Source organism: Spodoptera frugiperda, chromosome 23 (genome assembly GCF_023101765.2).
Source record: "Spodoptera frugiperda isolate SF20-4 chromosome 23, AGI-APGP_CSIRO_Sfru_2.0, whole genome shotgun sequence".
Taxonomy (NCBI): Eukaryota; Metazoa; Arthropoda; class Insecta; order Lepidoptera; family Noctuidae; genus Spodoptera; species Spodoptera frugiperda.
Window position 1 is genome coordinate 10593251 of NC_064234.1, and position 23668 is coordinate 10616918.

The 23668-nt window shown below is 38.5% G+C and overlaps 1 protein-coding gene across 7 annotated transcripts in view; it reads left to right on the plus strand.

The window, feature by feature from the left end:
- The window catches only part of LOC118266872 (myelin transcription factor 1), a 207590-nt gene that overhangs the window by 114379 nt on the left and 69543 nt on the right, over positions 1 to 23668 (plus strand). For all 7 annotated transcript variants that reach the window (XM_050703024.1, XM_050703023.1, XM_050703022.1 and 4 more), the window contains exon 3: positions 9186 to 9225. In XM_050703024.1, the coding sequence (XP_050558981.1) occupies positions 9186 to 9225 (40 nt within the window). The remainder of the gene's footprint in view (positions 1 to 9185; positions 9226 to 23668) is intronic.

The window sequence follows — 23668 nt, forward strand, 5'->3', positions numbered from 1 at the left end:
TTTTAAGATGCAATATTGATTAATTTTTTGGTTCCATTGTGATCAGATAGCAAGTAATCGATGAACATTAAACACAGTTCAAAATTCTGTATTATATATGAGAGATTCTAAAACTCAATTACATATTTTCCAAACCTAGCAACTAATCCAAACTCAAAATGCAATCAACCAAGAAACCAACCGAAATACCATAAAACCACATTAACAACTTACTTAATTCCATAAATCCAGCCACAATACCTTCACCAGACCATATCGTCTGCCATCAGAAGTTATCATGACAAAAGTGTCCTATCGTGTCCGTATTTCGGACATGTCACTGGTATTGGGGTAAAAAGCGTCGAACGCGCGACCGTGTAGCGGAAAGCCGGAGTTCGGGGTTCGGACAAAACGTATGGGGTAACCATTGGACCGTGGCGCGGTGATTCATGCAGTTATTCAATAAACCAGGGAGAGAGAGGGTATCACATGTGTTATTTTGAACTTTTATTCGTGTAACAATTAATAGATTTTGTATTCTTGTGTGGTATAGTGCATTTTCTTTTTTTTTTTTATACATATAATATATGTGACAATGGATTGTACTTTTTAGTAATATTTTAATTGTAATAGCTTTATTAAGTTAAAATAAATCGTATTAGAAATATGTATCACTATCATCAACTTTTTGTAGTACTAAAATTAGGCTCTTATGAACGAGGTACAAAAATCTAACAAAGTAGGTACTGATATAAGATAAAAGATAAAACATAAAAAAATGTTCTTATACTTAATGTAAGCTGTAAAGTATCACATTTCACAACACCTAACAAAATTTTACTTAATTTAATAAAATTTTCCCTAATAAAAAGAATGTTTTAAATGTTATAAAACAAGTTATTTTTGGTTGACGACCGAGCTAAGGTTTCGCAAGGTCTACAGCTGTTGAAACAAACTTCAACAAGTTGTGTAACAACTTTTCAGTGTTTTTTCACGACTCCTATAAGGATGCAGTTACTTAACGATTTTAACAGTAACTTAGGTATAATTATTTAATAACATGGCCTCAAATACGTATTTTCTCTGGTGTTGTGGGTGCGTTTACAAACTTATATACTCACATGAACTACACCAAGTGTATCATACAAAGAGCGGTTCCGTGTGGAAACTGAATAATACACGTAGCGTAATTTTTTTATGGAATAAGCCGGTAAACTACCAGACGGATCACCTGATGGTAAGCAATCACCGCCGCTCATGGACACTTGAAACACCAGGGGCGTTACAAGTGCGTCGCCGGCCTTTCTTCGTGCCGAAGCATGGCTCTCCCACACTCAACGTAGTAGCTGATTGTCCAGTTACTGCGCCAACAAGAGAGGTATATTTTTTACATTTTGTGCGACTCGGGAGTTCTTGCGTAAGGTACACGTGTGCACGACACGGGTTCGACCCTCTGTACCGGCGAGACACACAAATCATGCGACATGTCGAACCTTTGCTACCTACGGAATAGTAGGTATAACATCACGCCTTTGGGGATACTGAAGGCGTAAGCAGAGGTGCATCTATTAAGTGTATGCATTTCGTCAGTTATAAATTCGAGTTTATTGCCGTACAATATTCGAAAGTCTTAATTACACTTTACCCGACCTGAAAATCAGACAAGAGACGTCCTTTTATGGACTGTTTCGCAGTTACGAACATTTGGTCAATTGTAATTATACCTAGAGTGAAGTTGAACAACAGTATATTATACAAATATCTACCACCACCACATTCACAATTCCTGTCTGATATAAAGCGTGAGTTGCAAACTTTCGCCTCCAGAGGCACTGCGCTCAAAATTTGTCAAAGCAAAAACGACTGCAGTCCCAATTTTACAACGCAATAAAATATTGAAATAAAAATTCGCTCGCGAACCAGCAATAAAATAAAACGCTAACCGTTTTTACGGCGCCGACAATATAATGAAATAATCGTAACGGGCGTCGACGTCACTTTGAATTGCCCAATAAATCTTCCTCGGGTCATATTGTCCGCAGTCCTCTTGGCAACACTTTAATATCGAGAAATATCATCTCGATAATCGAACGCGCACTAGCCGCTCGGTATAAATCATCCCCCCGCACTCGCTGTCGTTTATTTTTTAGACTTTCCATTTCCAAATAAAGTCCCTGAGCAACGGGCCAGTGCTTCCTCCTTCCGGGGCGGTTTCATATGATTTGTCGGCTGTCGGCCATTTCCCTTAATATTGTCAATATTTCAAATATTAATTGTTATAAATCAGAAAAGTTTTCTGTTCCGCTTTTTATAGCCATTTTCGAGATTGGATTTTTATTACGACAAAATTAACCATAGATAGAAGGGACCGGCCATAAAGGAGCCACTTATGAGCGCATTGTTTATGAACGATAACGGAATCGATGAACGAGTCACACGTCCGAGGGGAAACGTGTTAAATTATGTAGGTGTACTTAGCGCGTCAATCTACGCACTACTTTGAAAAAGTTCCGCCCATAAAACATTAACAAGCACTCAAGAAAATTCCCGGGCGTGCCCCGTTCGTTAAGTACTGTCAGCCGGTAGTTTTTCCCACCTCGAGTTAGTGAGTGTCCACTCGAGGCCGGAGGGTCGCTGTCATCGCGATTGGCGAGCCGATATGTCCCAGGAGTGCCGCCCTCGGCCGCTCTGAGGGCCTTCAGCACGAAGATCATCGCAAAGCCCTCAATTAATGACAAACAATGGCGAAGGCCTCGCGCGCCCAATTTTCAGTTGTCGCTCTTGTTTTGCTCGGTGACAGTTGGCATGGGTCGGCCACTCACGCGACGCTGCCTTATTCCCAGTGCTATAGCCCGGGAATTAGGGAACTTCTTTAAGAAAGATGACGAGGAGGTACACATTTTTGGCTAAACATAAACATTTTACTTAAAATACACAAACATTGTAGGTAATGTATCTAATAATGTAAACATTATTTTAAACGATGAACACTCCACCATACATACGTCTAGCATGTTATTCTCTAAAACAGTTTGCTGCAGTCGCATTACATAGCAAGAGAAGCATAAAGTAGATGCATAAACAAAACCCTGCAATCCTTTTCCTTCCTTTACAAAGCGCGATGTAGGTCAGAAGCATTCGAATACACAGAATACCAGAGAGCTATCAAATCACGAGCACTCACTAAAATACGTAGAGATAACTGCGTTCTCGCCACAAAACACGTCATGGTAAATACTGAGGCGAAGTGTTGTCCGGTACTTTCATGAGGCTGGGAGTCGCTCGCTCGGCGCCCGCTATCGATCCACGAGCGAGGGGGGGCGCGGGGCGCGGGCGGCACAAATTTGGGAAAACTTTGAAAGTTTCGCGTCTAATTCAGGCGCACGCACACACACCCACAAACAGCTCGATACCACACACAAACGCCGTTTGCGTCGTAATTCTGTTTTGTAGCCGTTGTTTTCGAAATGTCACGTGTCTTCGACCTACGTGACTGGACGGATCCTTGTAAAGGGTTCGCACGCGTAAATTAGATAAACTGAAATTATAGAATAATTTGGCATCGAGGCAGTGTTATCGGCGCTCGTAATGACTCCACCGGTCGCATACGCAGGGAGGTTGGACGTTGAATCAGGGCGATGAATCTCGTTTGGTAACGTAATCCGATCGCTGGTCACGCGAGGCTTCCAAACAATACACTAAATCAAGTATTCGAAACTGTAACTCAGCACTACTTAGCCACAAACTCGGCTAAAGTCGGCGAAAGTATCGAAACTTGGGGAGCCTATTAAGGTAATGCGACCAGAACTGGTACACACGATCACGCGATGATCAAAGCTGCATGCGTCATCATTAGCCATTGTGTCCTGAGTGCTTTGCGAAAGAAAACAATTAAGAAGATGAGTTGGGACGGGACAATGCCGCAGGAGATGGACACTTCCGGCGGAGTCATCAAACGGACCGCTTTTCAGTGGTGTTTTACAACAAAATGACACCAAAAATGTTGCTACGTGAAAAGAAAAAATAAATAAGCAGTTACTGCACCAACAAAACGTTGTTACAACTTCATTTAAATCCAGTAGCAATATGGAAGAGTAGTAATTAAGTTGTTGCTTCAAAAAGTCTTTAAGAAACTACCAATCTCATTCACCCTTATTGACATCTACTTGTAACTTATTTATAAATGAAATAAATATCGTTTATCATAGGAAGCAGCCTCACGTTCGAACTACAAAACTCACAAACCAACTACAGAACTACCGTAAGTCGTAAATCAAAATAGACCGAAACAACTCTTCCGCCATTTTTAATCTATAAAATGTTTTTCATTACGTCGTAAATTTATGGTTGTGCTATAATTTCTGCTCCTTTTGTCTCTGGTTGTTAGTAAACAGGCCGTTTGTGGAATAAAGGAATTCCATTCAAGCAGCTTTTGCAAACAAAAAATGGGGAACAAAATAAAAAACTGGAGAACAATTAGCGTGATTTAACGGCCATTTCATTAGATTATAATTAATGTGATTATTTTTTTATTTTCAAACTTTTCCCTTTGTCTTGTTTCGTTTTTGTCCGGTGGGAATTTATATACTATTTAGATTTAGATTTGTTCAAGTTTTCTTTTGTTAGTGAGAAGTATTGTCGCGATACTAAATGGTTTTCCGCTTATTATTTTTTCTAAATATGGTTAAAAATATTTTCGCTAGTATTTCGACATATATGTTTATGGAAATAAATAAATACTTCTTAATAGCGTGTCATAATAATATTGTTATCAGTCAGACATCAATATCAATAACAGACGATCGCTGAAATGTGAACTTATCTTAATAAGAGCGTATAGAGCGTAGTTAGAAAGACTTAAGTGTGGGAGAGCCATGCTTCGGCACGAATGAGCCGGCTCGAGCGGAGTGATACCACGGCCTCACAGAAAACCGACGTGAAACAACGCTTGCGTTATGTTCCATTGAGTGAGGTTACCGGAGGCCAATTTTCCCCCTTTCCAAAACCCCGAGTCCCTAACACCCTTAAATTCCTAACCCCCAAAAGGCCGACTTGTAACGCCTCTGGTGTTTCAAGTGTCCATGGGCGGCGGCGATAACTTACCATCAGGTGATCCATCAGCAAAAAAAAACTTTTAGAAATATATAGGATGAACATTTTTGAAGAAATTTCATTTACTCTCTACACATAAACTTGCAAAATTAAACATACAACTTATAACTCTCATAAAACAAGGCAATACAAACAAAACGAAAACATAATGAATCAAATACAAAGCTCGTAGATCAGTAGTAATTACCGTGCAGTTGTCACCCCGCCATTATAATTACCATTCGTGAGCCATTAGTTAATTGAAGCGATCTCTTTTAGCCAACTCTCTATATTATGATTAACGTTACTTCTAATCAAGTAGTATATACGGTCATATATTATTTTTAATCTTTATTAAGATTTGAGACTGTCAAAGAATTCCTTTGCTTTATAATGCGACTGTTTTGTCGCGCGACAATACCGCATTAAGCTTGTTTAAATATCAAATCTATAAAAAATCATATTTTAATTTGTATGCATACAATAATCATAAATCACATCAATAGTCCCTCATAAGCTACTGCTGGCCTATGGGTCTCGACTTCTACATAATCTTTGAGATTCATAAGATTTGGGAAAACCCACTTGGGTTTTTGTTTAAAACAGAGGTGCTCGGTCTCTATCGCGTCGCATCTACGCGTATGCGTAGCACCTTAGTAGGACCTTACGTCATCCACGGAAAGAAATAAGAATTCCTATTTACCCTTTTTTTTAAGGGGGTAAAATCATCTAATGACTTCTCCCGCCTTAAACCAGGCGAGAGGGAGAGTCACACTCTTTCTAACTAAAAACCACTCTGTTCCAACTCCTGCTTTTCGAGCTGGAGCCCCGGTAACCCGCTAAGCAGTCCGCAGATCCGAACCACTGGACTTAACGTTACTTATCCGGAATAATGAGGTCGAAAATGGATTGAAAATGAACAGTTTGGGCTAACAATACATCAAGCTCAATGCCACCAATCCCTTAACGTCAGAAGGAGTGTACAAGCGTTCTCGAAAGCCTCGTGTCGGGGTCAAAGCGTAGGTGTCGAGTTCCTAGATTCTTGACATTTCTCCCGTACCCTATCTTTCATCATTTTCTCAGTATCTCCATTGAACATATAAATAGAAACTAGATAAATTGATATTATTGAAATCGAGCTTGGGAGCGTGGGTACTACAGGTAATGATGATGAAAGCAGATACAAGTATACAGAGTGGATATGAATAGGACCAGCAATAGAGGTATATTGACTTGATTGGCGATATATTAAAGAAGAGCCTAATGGAATGTACCTTTTACCGACGAGCATGCATGAAAAGACTAATGACTGTTGATGAAGCGAAAGAAGTATGTAAGATTCGTAGCAATTGGCATTCCATTGTCTTTGCCTACCCCAATAGGAGTCAGGCATGATGTTATGTATGAATAGTGTAATGTTTACTATAAATCTCACTCTACTTAGCCGTCGTCTTTGCTAATTGGTTACTAGACAAACATAATGCATAAAATAATCATATTAAATACAAATCAAGTTAAACTAAAAATCAAACAAATTAACTTTAATTTAGAAAAATGTACTACAAAGTACTAACAATTTGTGAACTGGAAAAATGTTTGCAACCTCTACCCCAATCTCGGTCGAAGGCCATTTAATTAAACGGCTGCTATTAGGACGCCCCCTTTCATGATTTCCTTAATTTCTGTTAATTCCTACAACCATCGAAGAAGGCTAGGTGACGACGAAAGCTTGTGTAATGTTTGTCACTCTTAAAATTAATTGTAAGTAAACAGATTTTATTCTTACCTAGCAACAGGCTAATTAATGTATCTATAGTGTCGTAGTACATAAGTTCTGTTTTAGTTTGCTACAAAAAAATATAATACACGATCATAATTATACTGCGTTAATATTATAACTTTCGTGAGACATACTAAATTAATTATTATGTTTTTCGGTTTACTTACGTAACTATATGACGAAGAATTTGACTAGTTTCAAGCCATGCCAGAAGCTCATATTCATAAGTAGCATTCCGCAATACACGACATCATCATCATCTTGCTACTGCAGCAGTCAGGTCCTTTGAGGGGGAAAATCATCCAATGACTTTCCCGCCAATTCTTACTGACTAAAAATAACCCCGTTCCATCTCCTGCTTTAAGCTGGAGCCCTAGTAACCTGTTACGTTATCCGCAGCCCCGAACTACCTAGTCAGTAGTAGGACCTAGTATCTAAAATTGATCAAAATCAGATTAACCAAATAATCGTGAATACTTATTTTTGAAATTCACCAACATAATATTATGTCTATATTTATTTATTCAACATTGGTTTGAAAAATTCAACACAATAAAAACAAACATTGCCATTTCTAACAACAACCCAATAACAAATTCATACACACCTTTTTGAAAAAATAAAAGTACAAATTAAGTTGAAGCCTGTCTGTTAAAATGAACATGATGGCTACCTTTCAATTTGAACCTCATATTTCAATTTACCTGGCTCGGTTTTATCTTTAATGTCTGCCTTATAATTATACGCCAGACAGTGGGATTTCAACCCCTTTTTACTTGATATCGGCTAGTGTTTTGTATGAGAAGCCTACAGCTATGAGCTACATTTAATTATTTTATTTAATGTGTGGTTTAGAGATAAAGGTTGTTTGTAATTGACTAGTTTTACTATTCATTAGCTATTTTTTGTATATGTAGGTACTTACACTTAACAATATTTTATTTATATTGTGAATGCATTTTTGTTTTTAATAATTTGAATCGTTATTATTTTCGTGTTATTCATACAACATCAGCCTTAAGCCGTTGACATGAAATAAACACTGAATTCCTTTTTATTTAAATACAACTCGATTTTTAGCCCTACCTGTTTGCGATCTTTTCGATCCCGCAACGTAAAACGTATATACAATATTTTCACTTACATAAATAAAGTATTGCTGCCACAGAAATTATTTCTACCATATATTCTCATTTTTATATCTACTTCCATTATCCAGAAATCACATATTTTTAATCTTTATTTTCTTTGTCATTCGGTTGAAGAGAAAAGTAAAAATAGTACAATTTTTATTTTGAAAGATTCCCCGTTTGTTGTAGTTTATCGAGTTAGTTAATACGATGGCAACAAATAAACCTGTTAGCCGAGTGTTGGCAGTCCGGTCACGGCGACGTATGGGATCAAGTGCACTTATACAGCGGGCTACACACGAGGATGATATCTTGAGATAGCTTGGGAAAGTGTTGATGGAGTGAGAGATAAAATTACGTCAAAAAAATAAAACGAACATAGAACAACTCTTATAATATTATTATATTTCCTAATTTTTATTACAAATACCTATGTTTTATAGCTATAATAGAAACAATTTAGTTTTTCATCAACAAAATTATTTCTTTACAACACGTGCAGGACAATTTTTTAAGGACAACGCCCTCTCAGGCAAGCCTAAAGAGGAAAAATCTGACCTTAAACTAACATTTCTCAATAGCACTATCAACAAAATCAAACGAATAGAAGCGAAAAGTTAATAAAAGGGACTTTTACCGGAGACACGGGATATATCTCAGGCCGTGGCCCCTCGTGCGGCAAGTCCACCTCACAAGAAAACCTTAGCAAAGTAATAAGAAAAGGTAGGAGTGCCCCATTGAATGATAACTCCCGGCTCTTTGTCTCGCGTCCGTCTTGACGAATCGAATTAAAAGGCTTATTGTGTCTACGTGACAGCGTGTCAGCCCCTCACCGAGACGCCAGGACTTTTTGTCTCAACCAAACTAAAATATTACAGGCCATTCACCAAATCCCACCCCTGCAAGGGAGATCTGCTACTTGAATTTGTACTCAATTTTTAACAGGGATCCTTAATTAAGAGAGTTGCTCTTTATTGGCGAGAGTAGTCTTAATGCGTTAATTGTCGAAATGCAATCTCGGATAAGGAAGGGAGTTTTTAATCATTTGAACGTCATATTTTTAATTTAGAACTTTTGATATTTATTGTGATTTTTGTGACTTACTTCTCGACGTAGCTAATTGATGAATTTTAATTAATTTCGACTTTGATTGATACTGTGTAGCCCTTTTTGTTTTTAATGTTATTGTTTTTTTTTTGTTTCAGGCGTCCCTGCGACATCGGATGCCCTCTCCGTCCGATCAAGGTAACTAAAGTTATCATAGTTATTTTAGTAATGTTCTTTTTATTAAATCAGATATTTGTGATTTTACTAGAAATGATGTTTTGTAATGATGAATAACAAGTTTCACTTTTACAACATTCTTAAAATCGTATCAATTCAAAAACAATCTCCAAAAACAACACACCCTAGAAACATCAAAAAAAAAAATAGCATCACATTATCCAAACCGCCATCATTTATTGGAGCCTTAAAGAAAAAACCTGGCACTTCCCTAGTAGGTACAACGTACAACATGTCTTAATTATTCATTACATCCCACGAGTCAGCAGACGGCGGCCAAAAAGCAGACCATAAAAATATAAACTAAGACGAACACGCACATTAATGAGGGCCGTGCAATATTTATACACAAGCCACCCTAATTGCTAGGGTGGAGAGTGGAAAAAATGGGCAATTTCACGTAATGTAATATGTATATTTAAGGTGAAGTTCCCAAACGCAGCACGGGCAGGAATTTTGTCGCGGCCGTGCTTATTACACAAACCACTTCAAACGTCTTTCTACGGTGGTTCGACTCTGATACGTGTAAGAAAGTGGCTCTATTATTCGTTCTTTTGGGACTACCCAGTGCTGGTGTAGATATGGTAGCTATGGGTTTAAAATTGTATGAATATTTAAAAGTAAATTAAATAAAAAATCTATATTAATGAAAAATAACAATAATAATACCAAACAAGGTGCGAAAAAAAATCTGCTATATCCCATCAGGTATAAATAAAAAAACTCATAATAGGAAAACACAAAAAAATAAAAGGCAATATCAATTAAAAAATAACAATCTTAAAATTAATATCAAGCCTAAGTAGAGCTACTTACGTCGGTACTACGCAATAAGTAGCCGGGATTTTTATTTTTTCAATATGTTTAGGTGCTCAGCTCGCTCCCCTCGCCGCCACAATTTCCTCTTGACGGAAGCCCTCAATCTAATGATATGGCTGTGTTAAAAAACACAAGGAAATTTAATAACGCCAAGAGCCCGCAGCCCACGAGAGAAAACAAAGAAAATTTAATTTCGACGATTCCCACATGCTCGATATCGTTGAGAAGTTGCGCACTTGAACGTGAAATGTGAAAATTAAAAATATCCCCTTGATATACCTGCTCGACCCAAGACTGTGGTACATACTACAGTAGCCTGTTGATGTAATTACTTGTGAATTAATTGTAACAGTCCTGTGCTTGGCCGCCATTATGAAACCGAGCGTAGGAAAAACCAAGAGTTGAGCGTGCGGAAATCTGCATATCACGTTACAGGGACGTTTACCCTACAGTAATTATACGGGACAAAGCTTAAACATTTCAAAGGTAAGCAAATTAGTTCCGCACTTAATGATCCGACAAAGCGCGTAAATCTTTTTAAAATGCGTGCCCGAAGTGTTTCCTTTTCCTGTAGGGTAAGTAAACAGTACGTTAAAAAAGTATATTTGCATAATCTAGGGGCGCACGTATGCAAATCCGCGGCCCGTACGGGAAAGGCGGTGAAAATTGTATCAAATTGTTCCACCGACACATAGGCTTTGCCGGCAATTTGTCAAGCGAGCAATAATTATTTAGAGCCCCCGGCCTGAATGGCTGACAATATGGGCTGGCGTAAACCGTGTCGTTTGTGCTAAACATTATGACGTGACGTTTCTGCTTTATTTATTGCTGGGGTAGACCAAAAATTTAACGTTTAGTATTTTTAGGAACTTGGTAATACTTTGTACATATAATGTGAAATGTATGAGTATGTGACTTTAAATAAAATTGACGAAATTATTACCTAATATTGCAAATTAAGGGATCACAAAAATTAACACATCGTCATAACACCTCTTAAATACCCTAATAACACATTGAAATCACGAAATTAATACCAAAATCCTCACGTACGAAATCCAAAAATCCCTTTCGAAATCAGAGGATACAGGCAATCGGCAAATTCCCACGGTTTTCAATAAAAACAAACCATTGCAAATGGTTGGGAAGGTCTCGAATTAAGCCGCGGGCTGACGGGCCGGTCGCAGGCAATGGCCCGTCCCGACTGAAAAATGTTATGCGCCACCTGTGGCTCGTACGTGTAATCGTATGCGTTTATCTCTGCGGGAACGTATGCACTGCTCCCAGGGTCCGGATGTTGCTACAAAGATGTAGAAGGGTGTGAAATGTAAAGGCCAGTTTTGATAAGCTTTAAAAAATATTTTAATTTACAAAATCTAATAATCGAAATTCATAAAAAAAATCTGAATCTAGATTTTTAAACGCAAATTAATCTTTACAAAACCTTAGCCTTTAGGCTTTGTAAAGATTAATTTCACATTACATTTATATTGCGTCTTCTCTGTATTATAAAATCTCCCAAACTTATTACGAAACAAGAATGAAGAAACTTAACTTAAACTTAAGTATCCGTATAGCCACATAGATATTTTAATTTCAGTTTTCCAGCATATAAAATAATCTGTCAACCACATTTAGCACATTTTACATCCTTGTATCACGTACTAAGCCATGCATCCATTCAATTCCACACCAATAGACCGAATTTATGCGACGCCCAACGTTCGGGCAATTATCATTCACGCAATGACTGGTCGTGTCCACTCATCGCTGCGAGCGAGCCCTCGATACACTCCCGCACCCGACCAATTAACACGCCCATTGCATCCTGCTCAATTGACCAAACGATTTATTGACTGACCTCACTTTTTTGTCCAATATTTTTAACATTTACACAACCTTCAAACAACTTTCCCACGGTTATGAGGTTCTAATAGTGAACCACGGTCCTTTATGAAGCCGAGCGGACACAATAACGATAAAGGTGAGCAGAAAATCCGGACAATAAAGCCTCGACAAAAAAGCTGAGTGAGGGCTAGTGCGGGCCAAATAGTTCGTGAAATTTCGAAGGGTCCCGTAGTTGGGGTACGCGCGCTGGACGGGACACTTTACGACGGTCCTCTCAGTAAACCTGGCCATTATGTTGGGTTAAGGGATCGCCGTCCTCCAGTTATAAAGATGCCGAACGCTCGGCTAAGATTTGTAGCCGGTTTATGGATGTAGAAGGGGTTGTGGATGCAGCCGAGGGTATTATGATCATGTAGAGTCGAGAGGTCGTATCATATCCAGGAGTCAACACGGCGAACATGATTGAGGACTTTTGAAAGGGGCAGCTCGGGAACATGGAAATACGATGCTGTTTTTCCGAATTGCAATGCTTCAAGTGGATGTTTTGTAATAGTGAAATGAAAAACGTTGAACCCTCCAAACATACATAAACAAAATGCGCAGTTACAATTCTCACTACACTGTTGTTTAGTTTCACGTGTCGATAATTTCAGTAACATTTGCTGTTGGGAATCTAATTCCGTAGTGAGCTCTAATATTAGCTAAACATCTGTTTTTGTGACTATCCAAATAAACACAGGGCAAACGTCCACCGTACTTAACGTTTCCACATGAGCTACCTAACACCTCAACGGCACTCAAAAGACTTCACTACATCCAGACACACAAAGTTGCCACATAACCGTTTCATTTGGAATAGCCTTACTCACGGAAAACTGGTCCTTATTTTGTGCAAGCTAGAGTGTAAAATCGGGGGTCATTTTGTTTGGGAACTGTAGGTAATAAATTGGTGTGCAGGTGAGACATCTAAGGCTAATTGTACACGGCAATCGTGAGCGTCCAGTACAAACAGAGGCAAGGTAAAGGCGTTTACAGATGTTTGCTAACAGCCCTCACGTAAACAGCTCCGTGCCGAGTTCCTTTTGCGGCGCTCTCCTGCCAGACTGATACTTTGAGAGGAGTTACTATTGTTTGTACGTCTTATTGGGTACGGGCTTGTGTATTACGGTACTTGATTCGTAGTAATAGATGTTGAGAATTATTCTAAGGTGTAAGTTGTGCTTCTATTTTATATGTGAGATGTTATTATTAGCATAGGTATACATAGGACTGAGGTACGTTAAAATTTCAAAACAAGGCCAGAAAATACATGAAAATAAACAGCTTAAAAGAGACCAAAATACTACACAATTAAAAATAGAAATCCTCAAAGGAGAACCGACAAACGCTAACCAATAAACATTGGTCGGAAGTATACGACCAAGCAAAAGTTAGCAAACGACTTGCAAACTTCTATACGAAAATTAACCACAAAGGTGGTAGGTAGAGTTCACCCAAAAAGCGAGTGTGGTTGGGAAGCGACTAGGTTGTGGTTGGGCCGCCCCACCTCGACACGTCTCGGTCAATCCTTTTGACGCTAACCTGTCGTGTGAACTGACCCTTTGAGCTCTCACCTACGACCGCAAACGTTTTGTGTATTCAGCTTTATGGAGAATTAATTTGGTAAGATTGGCTGAACTTTGGACGTGTGTCGGCTCTAGTATACGTTTGCACTACACCTGGATTTTGGATTTCGTGATTTGAAAATCTTGTTCGTGATTTGTTAATGGGGGAATTGTAATGCGAACGCTCACGCTGTTTTTAGGTTAGTAACTTATTTAGGTTTTAATATATTATGCATAGCATGAGAAAAAGACGAACATGTATTATGTCATGTAGATTATTATAGTATCAGGAATGATCATGAGATAGTGTAACATCTACTAAAACACTGACTCAATACTAACCATTAACTACTAACTAACACTATGATTAACAACCGCTTTGCTAGAACTACTACAAAACGATCAAATTATCGTCTGTCACTATAAAATATACCAGAAAGCCTAAGTACCTAAGGAAGCGGCTTTAGAAGTTTGTTCCTAGTACCGCGGATCTTAGGCGCAAAATATGCAGTGCGCTGGTCCTACCTCACTGCATATTACATGAGACCAAAGTTTTACCGATTCCTTCAATATTTCACTAGAAAATCCTTTGCTTTGCTGTATATGAAATTGAATAAGTTAAGTCTGCTTCATATCTTGTTGTGATCTGATCACATTAGCCAAGTTAAGAAAGTAATCATAAGTATTGGCTTTTGATATCTTGATATAGGGAAATGAGCTTTAACTATAAGTTTTCAAAGATTAAAATACTATTCAAGCTTCTAACAACTATTCAAATTTCCTCCTAAAACCTTAGACGAAGAAAACCTCAATCCAATTAAAGTTATCATGAAATTAAAACACAAAGCGAACATCAAATAATATTCGCAACATTTGCACAAAGAGCCCCAACGTCGCGCAGATACGACGAAACCTAATATTCAATACCGCTATCGACTAGTTAATAGCAGCATTGTGCTAGGACAATAGTTCCCACATCCAGCGAGATTGCATTGCGACTTAATTTCATTGCCTAATACACTCTCGTATTTGCTATCCATCCATGTTTGCGCGCCGCTCATTCTACCCTACAGACGTGGCTATATTTTCCTTTTGTCTAGACGAAATCTTAACGAATATTTAAGTAGTATAAATTATATGTGAGATGTGTGGTGGCACGATCTTGTGAGAGATGAACAAATATGGTGTCTTCTTTGGAGACTTTGCAGAACAAGTTTACACAAAAAAGTTTGCAAGAAAATTTTAAAGCAATCGCTTGTTGGCCTGGAATGAACAGAAAAGCCAAAGCCACATCAAATCACATACAATAATATAGTAACAACAAATGTAAGTTGGGAACGAGGGTGGTATCTCCAAATTGCTCATGTAAGACAAAATTAACCCTCGCCCACATTAACACAGATAAGTCTGCGAGCTCATTTGCGAGCCTTCCGGCTGGCGCTCGTTACATCTTGATATTCTTTACCCCTTCACCGATACCCGCACCACACGAGCAATAAATGGCGCGGAAGGAGCCCGCTATCGCGCCGCCCGATATCTTCCATCCGAATTAATTTCACAACGTTCCTTCTCAGAAACGAACTAAGTTCGCGCACTTGTTATTTCGACGTGCAGCCGAGCGCGCGACTTCTAATCGCGAAGAGTCGCGAGATAAAATGGCGACCCGTAATTACCATAACGCGCCTTTCGAAGATATGTGGAGAATCTTAATGGTACGGTGGCTCCGTAAATAATGGGCTCTTATGGGAAAGTTGGTAAAGAGCACTGTTTCGTGTGTAATTTTAAGGGTTTCCTGGCTCACGTGCTTTTTGAATAATGTGCTAAATACGGAGCGAGCGCTAATGACGCTCGCGTTTGTTTTGATATAAACTTAGACAATAGATTCAAGTTTATGTTTCCTCCAATGGCGTCCTTGTACGTTTGAATAATTTTAATTTTAGCGTGACAATACTACACTTGTATGAATTGGAACGTTTAATGTGCCCGTTTATCTTGTAGTGCTTGTTACGAACTCTGCCGAAGTAAATCGGTTCCAAGTTACTAACCTTGTAACTTGTATTGGTAGAAATGTTTCAGAAGTTGTTTGTTTATTATACTGTACCTTCGTTTAGTGGTGTAGATAAGCAGTTACAGTAGTTAATTATTGGGCTGTAATGCATCTAAGAGCAGGCAAACAAAAGCGTTTCTGCCGCAGGATGCAGAATGTCGCGCGCCACTCGCGATTACACGTGAATTATGAGCTATTCCTGAATTGTGGTCGCCCGCGGCGGCGCGTCGTGCGGTGCGCACCATTCCGTAGCTTCTTTCGTCTCAAGTAATTAGCCCTTTATTTTAAATACACCCCAATAATTGTACGTTATCTTATGTTTGTGCTTTGATAAAACGTTTTGCGGTTGCCACAAGGTGGTGTACTTCAAATGATAAAATTGTCTTATGGTACTTAATTTATTTGATATTTTTTTCTTGATGGTTCAAGAGATCAAAAACTAGTGTATGATAATAGTTTTATAAAGTCCACTCTGATCAAATATGACCACGGTATTATAATAATTGTACAATGTAGCAAATTAAATAAAACTCAAACACTATGTTTCAACTACTTTAATCTGACTAAGTAGATTAACAACAATAGGTAAGAGTAAATAAATACATTAGTGTGTGCACTTCGCTAGATACGTTGCATTAGGTACCGACATTTGCTTACCGCACTGTATTGTTCCGTATGCATATTTGCGAACTCAGCTAATACGTTTCAAAATGCTCGCAGCGCACACAAAACGGTGTACACCTCCGAACAAGGAACGTGTTCGCTCAAATTACAAGCATTGTAAATTAGGACCAAAAACAGTTTCATTTTCCACACGAGCGCTGCAGCTAATATTGTCTCACCCCTAAAATATGCAGCCTTACCTGGGAGAATTGCCTGGATATAGTGTAATTGTTGAATATACCACGTCGTTTAATCCCAGCTACATCTTCTGGAATGTTCGAGAATGCAGCCAAGATTTGCAGGCAGTCTGCGGCGAGGACTTGGCCCCGGGCCTAGCGCACTTAATGCACGGCTTAACTTCACTTGGGATTTCTCAATGTGTCTCACTACAAACCCGCTTCAGCGACACAACTAAGCCCGCCTGTAAACAAACATTAAAAACTCGTTTACTTTCGAACCCTTTTGAAAAGAGTTAAAGTTGTAACGCCCCGAAACCTTCGAGCCTCCTGAAACTCAAGCTACTGCAAACAGCCGTGAGGCGTCGTAGATGAAATTGCAAAAATGTAAAAGAGCTAATGTTTGCTCACCTTAAACCCCTTCTCGACCCCACGTGCCGGCGTGACGAGCCGGATAAAAGGCTTTAATACACCCTCATCCCTTATTACGAAACTTGAAAAAGACAACAATATAGATCCAATGTGTCGCGGGCGCGGGCAATCATACGCGCATCAAAGGTGACGCGCCTGCGAGCTAGCCAAGTGTGGAGGCGCCTTTATGTAACGACATTTTGTATTAGCATTCTGTATGGAAATGTCGAGTCAAAGGGCTACACACGTTATGAGATCTCAAACAATACGGATTGTGACAATCCTGTTTCCTTCGCTCGACAGGAAATGGTATTCCAATGTTTAATGAGAAGCCTCGGTTCATGTATCATAAATACGGATTCCTAGAGCAGCTGCTTTTGCATTTTGCTCTGTTTGCGAATTCGTTTACTGCTTTGTGACGTCGGAAATGTTCATATTGGAATTTTGCTGTCATTTGACTGGAATTGTTTACAAAGAAGGACTGCGCATTCTGTTTTGTGCATTCTATTGTGTTAATAAATCAATATTGAAATTCGAATTTCAAACATCTAAAGTTTAGTATATCCAACGTTTCTGCTTCCACACTCGTCAGTCGAACACATCAAGCAGTCATTACGGCCCTCGTGAAAAATCTCGGCGAGGCTGCTTTGCAAGTCAAAACTCCTTGGGGTACACTTGGCTCCTCCCGTACCCCGGGACCCGGAACCCGCTACTGAGCGCGTGTGAACATTTTTCATATTGAGCTCCAAGATACAGGTGACGTGTTAAATGGCTCGATGTTTAAGATTCAAACAAGGGTAGGTGAGTATGTGTGACGTACGTGCGAAGTACTTTCTATTGTTTATCATACATTCGAATATGTATTACTTCAGTAAAAACATATTTAACCTAAAAAATAAATACAATTATTCTATAAACTTTATTGAACATTTTCCTAGCGTTTTCCTCTAAAGGTTACACGTGGATCGAAGCGCGTAGGCGAAAGTATAATCATAAATATAAACAACATTGACCATAATTAACATTTCTGCACGTGTTGCTGAGTAAAGTAAACTTCCAACTAACTTTGTAGGTCTATATTTTTTGTTTTTGTAGCTCACCTATATTATTACTAATACTTTATTAAACATTTATCACTAGTTCCTAGATATAAACTGTGTCTAATCTCTGTCGGTACGTAAATGTAATTAAATTATTTCGTAACTAGCTGTGCCCGCGACTTCGTCCGTGGAATAGTGAGTTTAATTTAATTGCTTTTTATAATCTTGTATTCATTACTTCGTCTTGCATACCGTACGATAATAAGCACCTCCGAAATGACTCCACTCAACATATAAATAAAAATTAATTTATATTTTCCACTCTTTGGGCTCAGTAATGATCTCTGTGCATGACAAGTCTCGGTAGGGTATACGCTTGATTTACGTTGCCAAATGCCGGCACATCCAGAGCAGGTGTGCTCAACTTAGGAATTAGCACACCCTATACTTTTAAATTACCTGCGAAAACTTTTACGTTTTACTTTTTTTTGTATTTTGATTATGTGCGTAGCGATTTCTTGTATATGATGTTTGACAACAGATAATCGTAACTGAGAAAGACAGCGTAAGTTTGTCAAACATTACGACGAGTGTATTGTTTAAGATTTTATATGCGTAGCTGCATCGGTTTCATCATTTGTATCGTTTTTTCGTACACATAGTATCTATCGATATCAATATCCTCCAAAACAAAACAAATCGATGCTCCTCCCACACTCCCACAAGTTGACACAAGACAAAATCCATTCCGCACATGTTACGCGACACATCGTTAAGGCGACGTGTACACCATTACATGAAATTATTCCGTCGTCCGCAGCCTCCGCAAATTGACATTCAATCAGTGTACGCCCACATTGTTTCCCTATCAATCCTTATTGGGAGTTGGCACACGCGCCGATATGCCGCCATCAAAACGCAATTTGTTTATGAAAATTTATTGTATTCGCTATTACCGCGGATTCTTTTCCCTTAGCGACCCCGCGGAACGAAATCACCTTATTCAATTCCCTTTTTGCATACATCACATACGGCGCCTTAGAGGGGAACACCGCCGGTTTTGTCTGTACACGTGAATCGCGTTTGGGATGCGTGTTCGCTTCTTATTAGTCTGGATTGGATAAAGGTTTTTCTTATATCGCTTGGGGATACAGTTCGAGGAGTTTTGTGTCGGAACATGTTTCACTTAGCCTTTGAGAGTGAGAATACTTCTATTTTGAAACAGTATTCATAACATAATCCCACAAAAATATTATGTAAATTAAAAAGTTTTACGTAAAATTAGGGAAAGAGGAAAATACGAAAAATAGCAGGAAATGTCACAGTGACATTCTGACAAACAAGCCAACGGTAATAACTCAAATCGTAATGATCGGCTCGGTTACGACACGTGCATTCCTTACCCTTAATGCGGTGACGAATCACCAGAAAACTTCCAATTCCAAATTCCGTTTGAAATCATTTATCAGTGCGGAATTAGCGCGTCACATACTGTCGGCGGCGGTAAGTGGAGCGCGCGATATGACGCGCCTTCCCTTCTGTTTCGAGGATTTGCGAAAAGAATTGTCGCATATATCACAGTTAATAGGGTGCGGAGAGAGCACTACTTATGCCTAATGCGACAAGGAAACATGTTCCGCGCCCGTACGCACGAATACATTCCCAGAAACTGGATTTTCAATGGCAATAAATATGTGAGCAAGCCACGCTCCTGCTTTTGAGAAAATATGAAGATTATTCTATTCCATAATTCATTTGTCGTTTGTTGCATCGATTTTGTATTAGGGATGTTTTTGTGATCGTGGGTAATTTATGTGGTTGGGTACTAGATGGTTGTAAGTGGGGTTGGTGCACCTGTAGCGATACAAAAATGTGACATTAACCCCTTTTGCCTTGACATAACAATAAACCGTGACGTGGTCGTAAACACGGCGGGATGAGACTTCGTAAAAAGGAACGATGTCGGTAAATATGGACAGACGATGTCTTCGCGACGTTAAAATGTCGGTAAAAACTGTGAAGATACTCCCATCAGTGCTCGAGGGGTGTGCCAAGCTAATTTATAATTAAGATGTGTAAACATCGTGAAAATGCGTTTTTTTTGGCACCTAAGTCAAACCAGCTTTGTTCACCAACATAAACACAGGTAGTTTGTTCTAAATACAAATATGGTATATGCTGAGTTTTTCTCAAAACAAAACTCAGATTATGTAATCTAAGTACACTTAATACGTTTCCGTACATAAACATAAAAAATGCTAATACGACGGCATGAATGGAGATCAGACCATAAAATGTATCACAATTATTTTGATATATCGCCAAAGTTTATCGCCCTTTGAAGATGTTCCTTAAGTCTATAAATTAAGGCTGAGACGTAGAGCGGCCATAAAACCTAATATACGTAATCTTTATTTCTAACACGGGGATTATGTTAAATACTTAGTATTACTGAGCACGCGACGTTTGCATATCTAACTAGAGTTTATCAAACCCCTAAAAAGCTGTTATATTTTCAACACATGATTATGTAAAAGAATTCAAAGTTTGAGATTTCTGCGTATGTGGGGTGCGTCGTTAAGATGTAAGGTCTCGAGATTTGCATCTTTACCACTCTTTTGTGGGTTGTGTTTTCTCACGATTATGCTTAAATGTTACGTCGTAGATGCGTGCCAATGTTGGTTTTACTGTCGATTCACATCTCGGATATTTTAAATACGTTGTGTGTATGTGTGTAGCTCAGCGCTGGTGTAAAGTTATGTAAACAGAGGTTTTACCCTGGGTTACTTATAACATAGTAAATATAATTGAATAACTTAATTTGGTTTTTAAGAATACTGGCCTTAGAATCTAAATCTAGATAAAATATTCTAGATTTAGATAGTAGAAAAAAGGACTAAAGTCTGAAAGAGAGCCAAAATAAAAATGACATCATTTATTCACATTCTGAATTAGAAGCACTATAAATACGAATCCAAATCAAGTTTAAAACGACGTTTCGCTGAACGAGGCAGCCAGTTCACGAATAATTGATGAACAACACTATTTCTGAAAGCTACAAATGGTACAATACAAACCCTTTTTTCGCCTGTCGGGGTATAAAATACCGATTTGTTTTAGTTGACGCTCAGACCTATTAATGAAGGTTGACGTACTAATTTTGCGCGGCGTATGTCAAAATGTGACAGCCTGTTTTGTCAAGCTTTTGTTCCGAATGAAACGCTGTCAACGGAATTTGTCATTCGTAATTTTCTGTGTTAATTTCATTTCTATTTGTGAAATGTAAGTGCAATTTGATTTTGTTGGGTTAACGATGTTAAATAAAGTTGGCTGACTTTTTGCTAACAAGAAAAAGGTAAGTTTTTATGTAGAGAGTATAAAAGTAGTTTTACTTGAACTCGGTTGCAGTGAGTGGAGTTGTAAGGATAGATATGATACATAGTAAATTAAGTTTAATTAAGCTAAAAAACCTAATAATCCCATTCACGATCAAAACAAAAGCAGTCAACCCGTCAAACCAAACGACTTCCTTAAAGTTAATAACGAAACAAATTGCTGAAACAATCAACGTGCAGCAAGAGAACGATTAATCAAAAAAACAGAAACGAAAAAATGTTCCGACCGACGGAGTTAAGTCATTATTATTATTTAAATCTTCAAAATTAGTCGACAAAACTGCGCTGTATAGATATAAGACTGCAATAACCCATTTGGATGGATAAGAAAAAGGGATGGTAGTCATTAGCATATAATGACAGTAATTAAAATACACAAATAGAGCTATAAAGGAGGCCCGGCGGTGAAGGGTTGTCTTCATGATCGCCGGCGTGAATTTATACATGGCAAATATTTTCGTTGCGGCTGAAGCGGGCCCAGGAATTAAGAACAGCCTTGTTTAATTTATTAATTAATGGAGCCACTGTTGCGGAGATGATGGTTACTGCTCAGCGGAACTGATTAGTCTATTAATGAACGAATATGTAAATTCAGTATTTTAAAGTATCAAGAAGCAATTGTTTCCAAAACTTTCTATCAAAAGCCAAAAATCAGTTAAGTATACCTAAAATAAAGCGTTATCAAAATGTGAACGATGTCATGTAAGAGTATGAGAAACCTTACGTACTCCTAGATTTTTCTCTCTATTTTTAAGTTTCTGAATCTTGACTCGAAAAGACCAACGAGAAAATAATTTTAATTCAGTCTTCCGCAATGTAATTCAAATAAGCAGCTAATATAACTTTTTTTTAAAACATTCTAATTCTAAATATGAAAGGTAGCATAAGCCGGCCCGTGCACAAATTATGTCAGTCCGGTGATGGGCAAGCCTTTCGCTCGAGTTATTTCAATTCATTCCTCGTCGCTCGCTCCACCGCCTTCTCAGACAATGGCGGCTAATTACGAGATGTAAGGCTTTATTAACGCAATCGCGTGGTTATTAACATAAAAAAATAATATTTACTGGGCCCGGCGCCGAGAAAGTGCTTAATTTACGAATATTGCGGCATTACTCCCGACCCAACCCTTCCGTCTTACAAATAATTGCAGCGATGTTACGCCAACAGAGATGGATAAGCGTCAAGATTAAACCTCATCACAATTACTCTGAATAAGATTTAGAATTCTAATGATAGACATTACACATTCCTTACAACTTTTAAGAAATACGAATGCATTCAGCCATTTGTATTCCACACACGTATTCTAAATTTGATTTAGCAGTCTTAAATAGTCCCGCCAGTGATTACCCATTGATATTTTAATGAAAAGCCGGTCCCTCCGCCTGTACCGAAACGTCAATATTAGCATATAAATAGCGAGTAAAATATGACATCAGCATTTTAATTTTTCTATATTACGAAGCGATTTACAAATTAGCGGGTAAGAAAATCGCCGAGGAAGCCTTAAGAGGGTCGACCTGCCCGCAGATGTTCTATTTAAATGTAAATTTACCCACCGACACGCCGACGACATGGATGAAAAAAATAATTTAGAATCAAAATATTTGACAGCCCATCACAATCATTTGTATTATTAATAGATAGGGCTTATGAACGTCCCCTACAGATCTACAGATTGCAGCATCAGTAGGCAACAGTACTATAGTTAAATTAAGCTTACTATAAGTAGTCCTATTCAACATAAAAGAAGAAAAATCAGAAACAAATCCTACCTACCTTTCACAAAAAGAAATCTCAAAACTTAACAGGAAGGAAAAATTAACAAAATTTGACAGCGGTATTTAATCAACGCTCACAACAAACACTACGGGAGGGTGACAATTGCAGGCTCCGGATGCGAAAACGTAGAGAAAAAAAAAGAAAAGTATTCTTTTGAAGAAAGGGCAACAATGAATGAAAGAATTACTGGCAGGACTGCGGGAAGTGGAAGTGACAGATCACCGACACCGTCTACAATGGTGGAAAGTCACACTTCTTGTTTACGGGACGTCGGGCACGGGCCCGAATTAGCTATCATTTACTTAAGCACTTTATATAATTAAGTAGAGCAGCCATTAGTGTCGTGAGGGTCGCCGTATTCTTTTCATTGCCGTCTCTAATTGCACCTATTAGTTGGGCGGGCGTTAGTTAGTGGACATGTGTGGACGCCCGTTTATTTAGACGGAGGTTGGGGTACAGTCGCACGTTCGTCTTTTGTTGTAAATAAAAGAAGGGAGTATTTGTGTGAGGCATTTTATTTCTTGTCTGTCTAAACGGTTGATGATAGCTAGATATTTTAAGATTAGCAACTACTAAAGCTGACAAGTATGACAAATACACCAGTATTTTCTAATAAAGA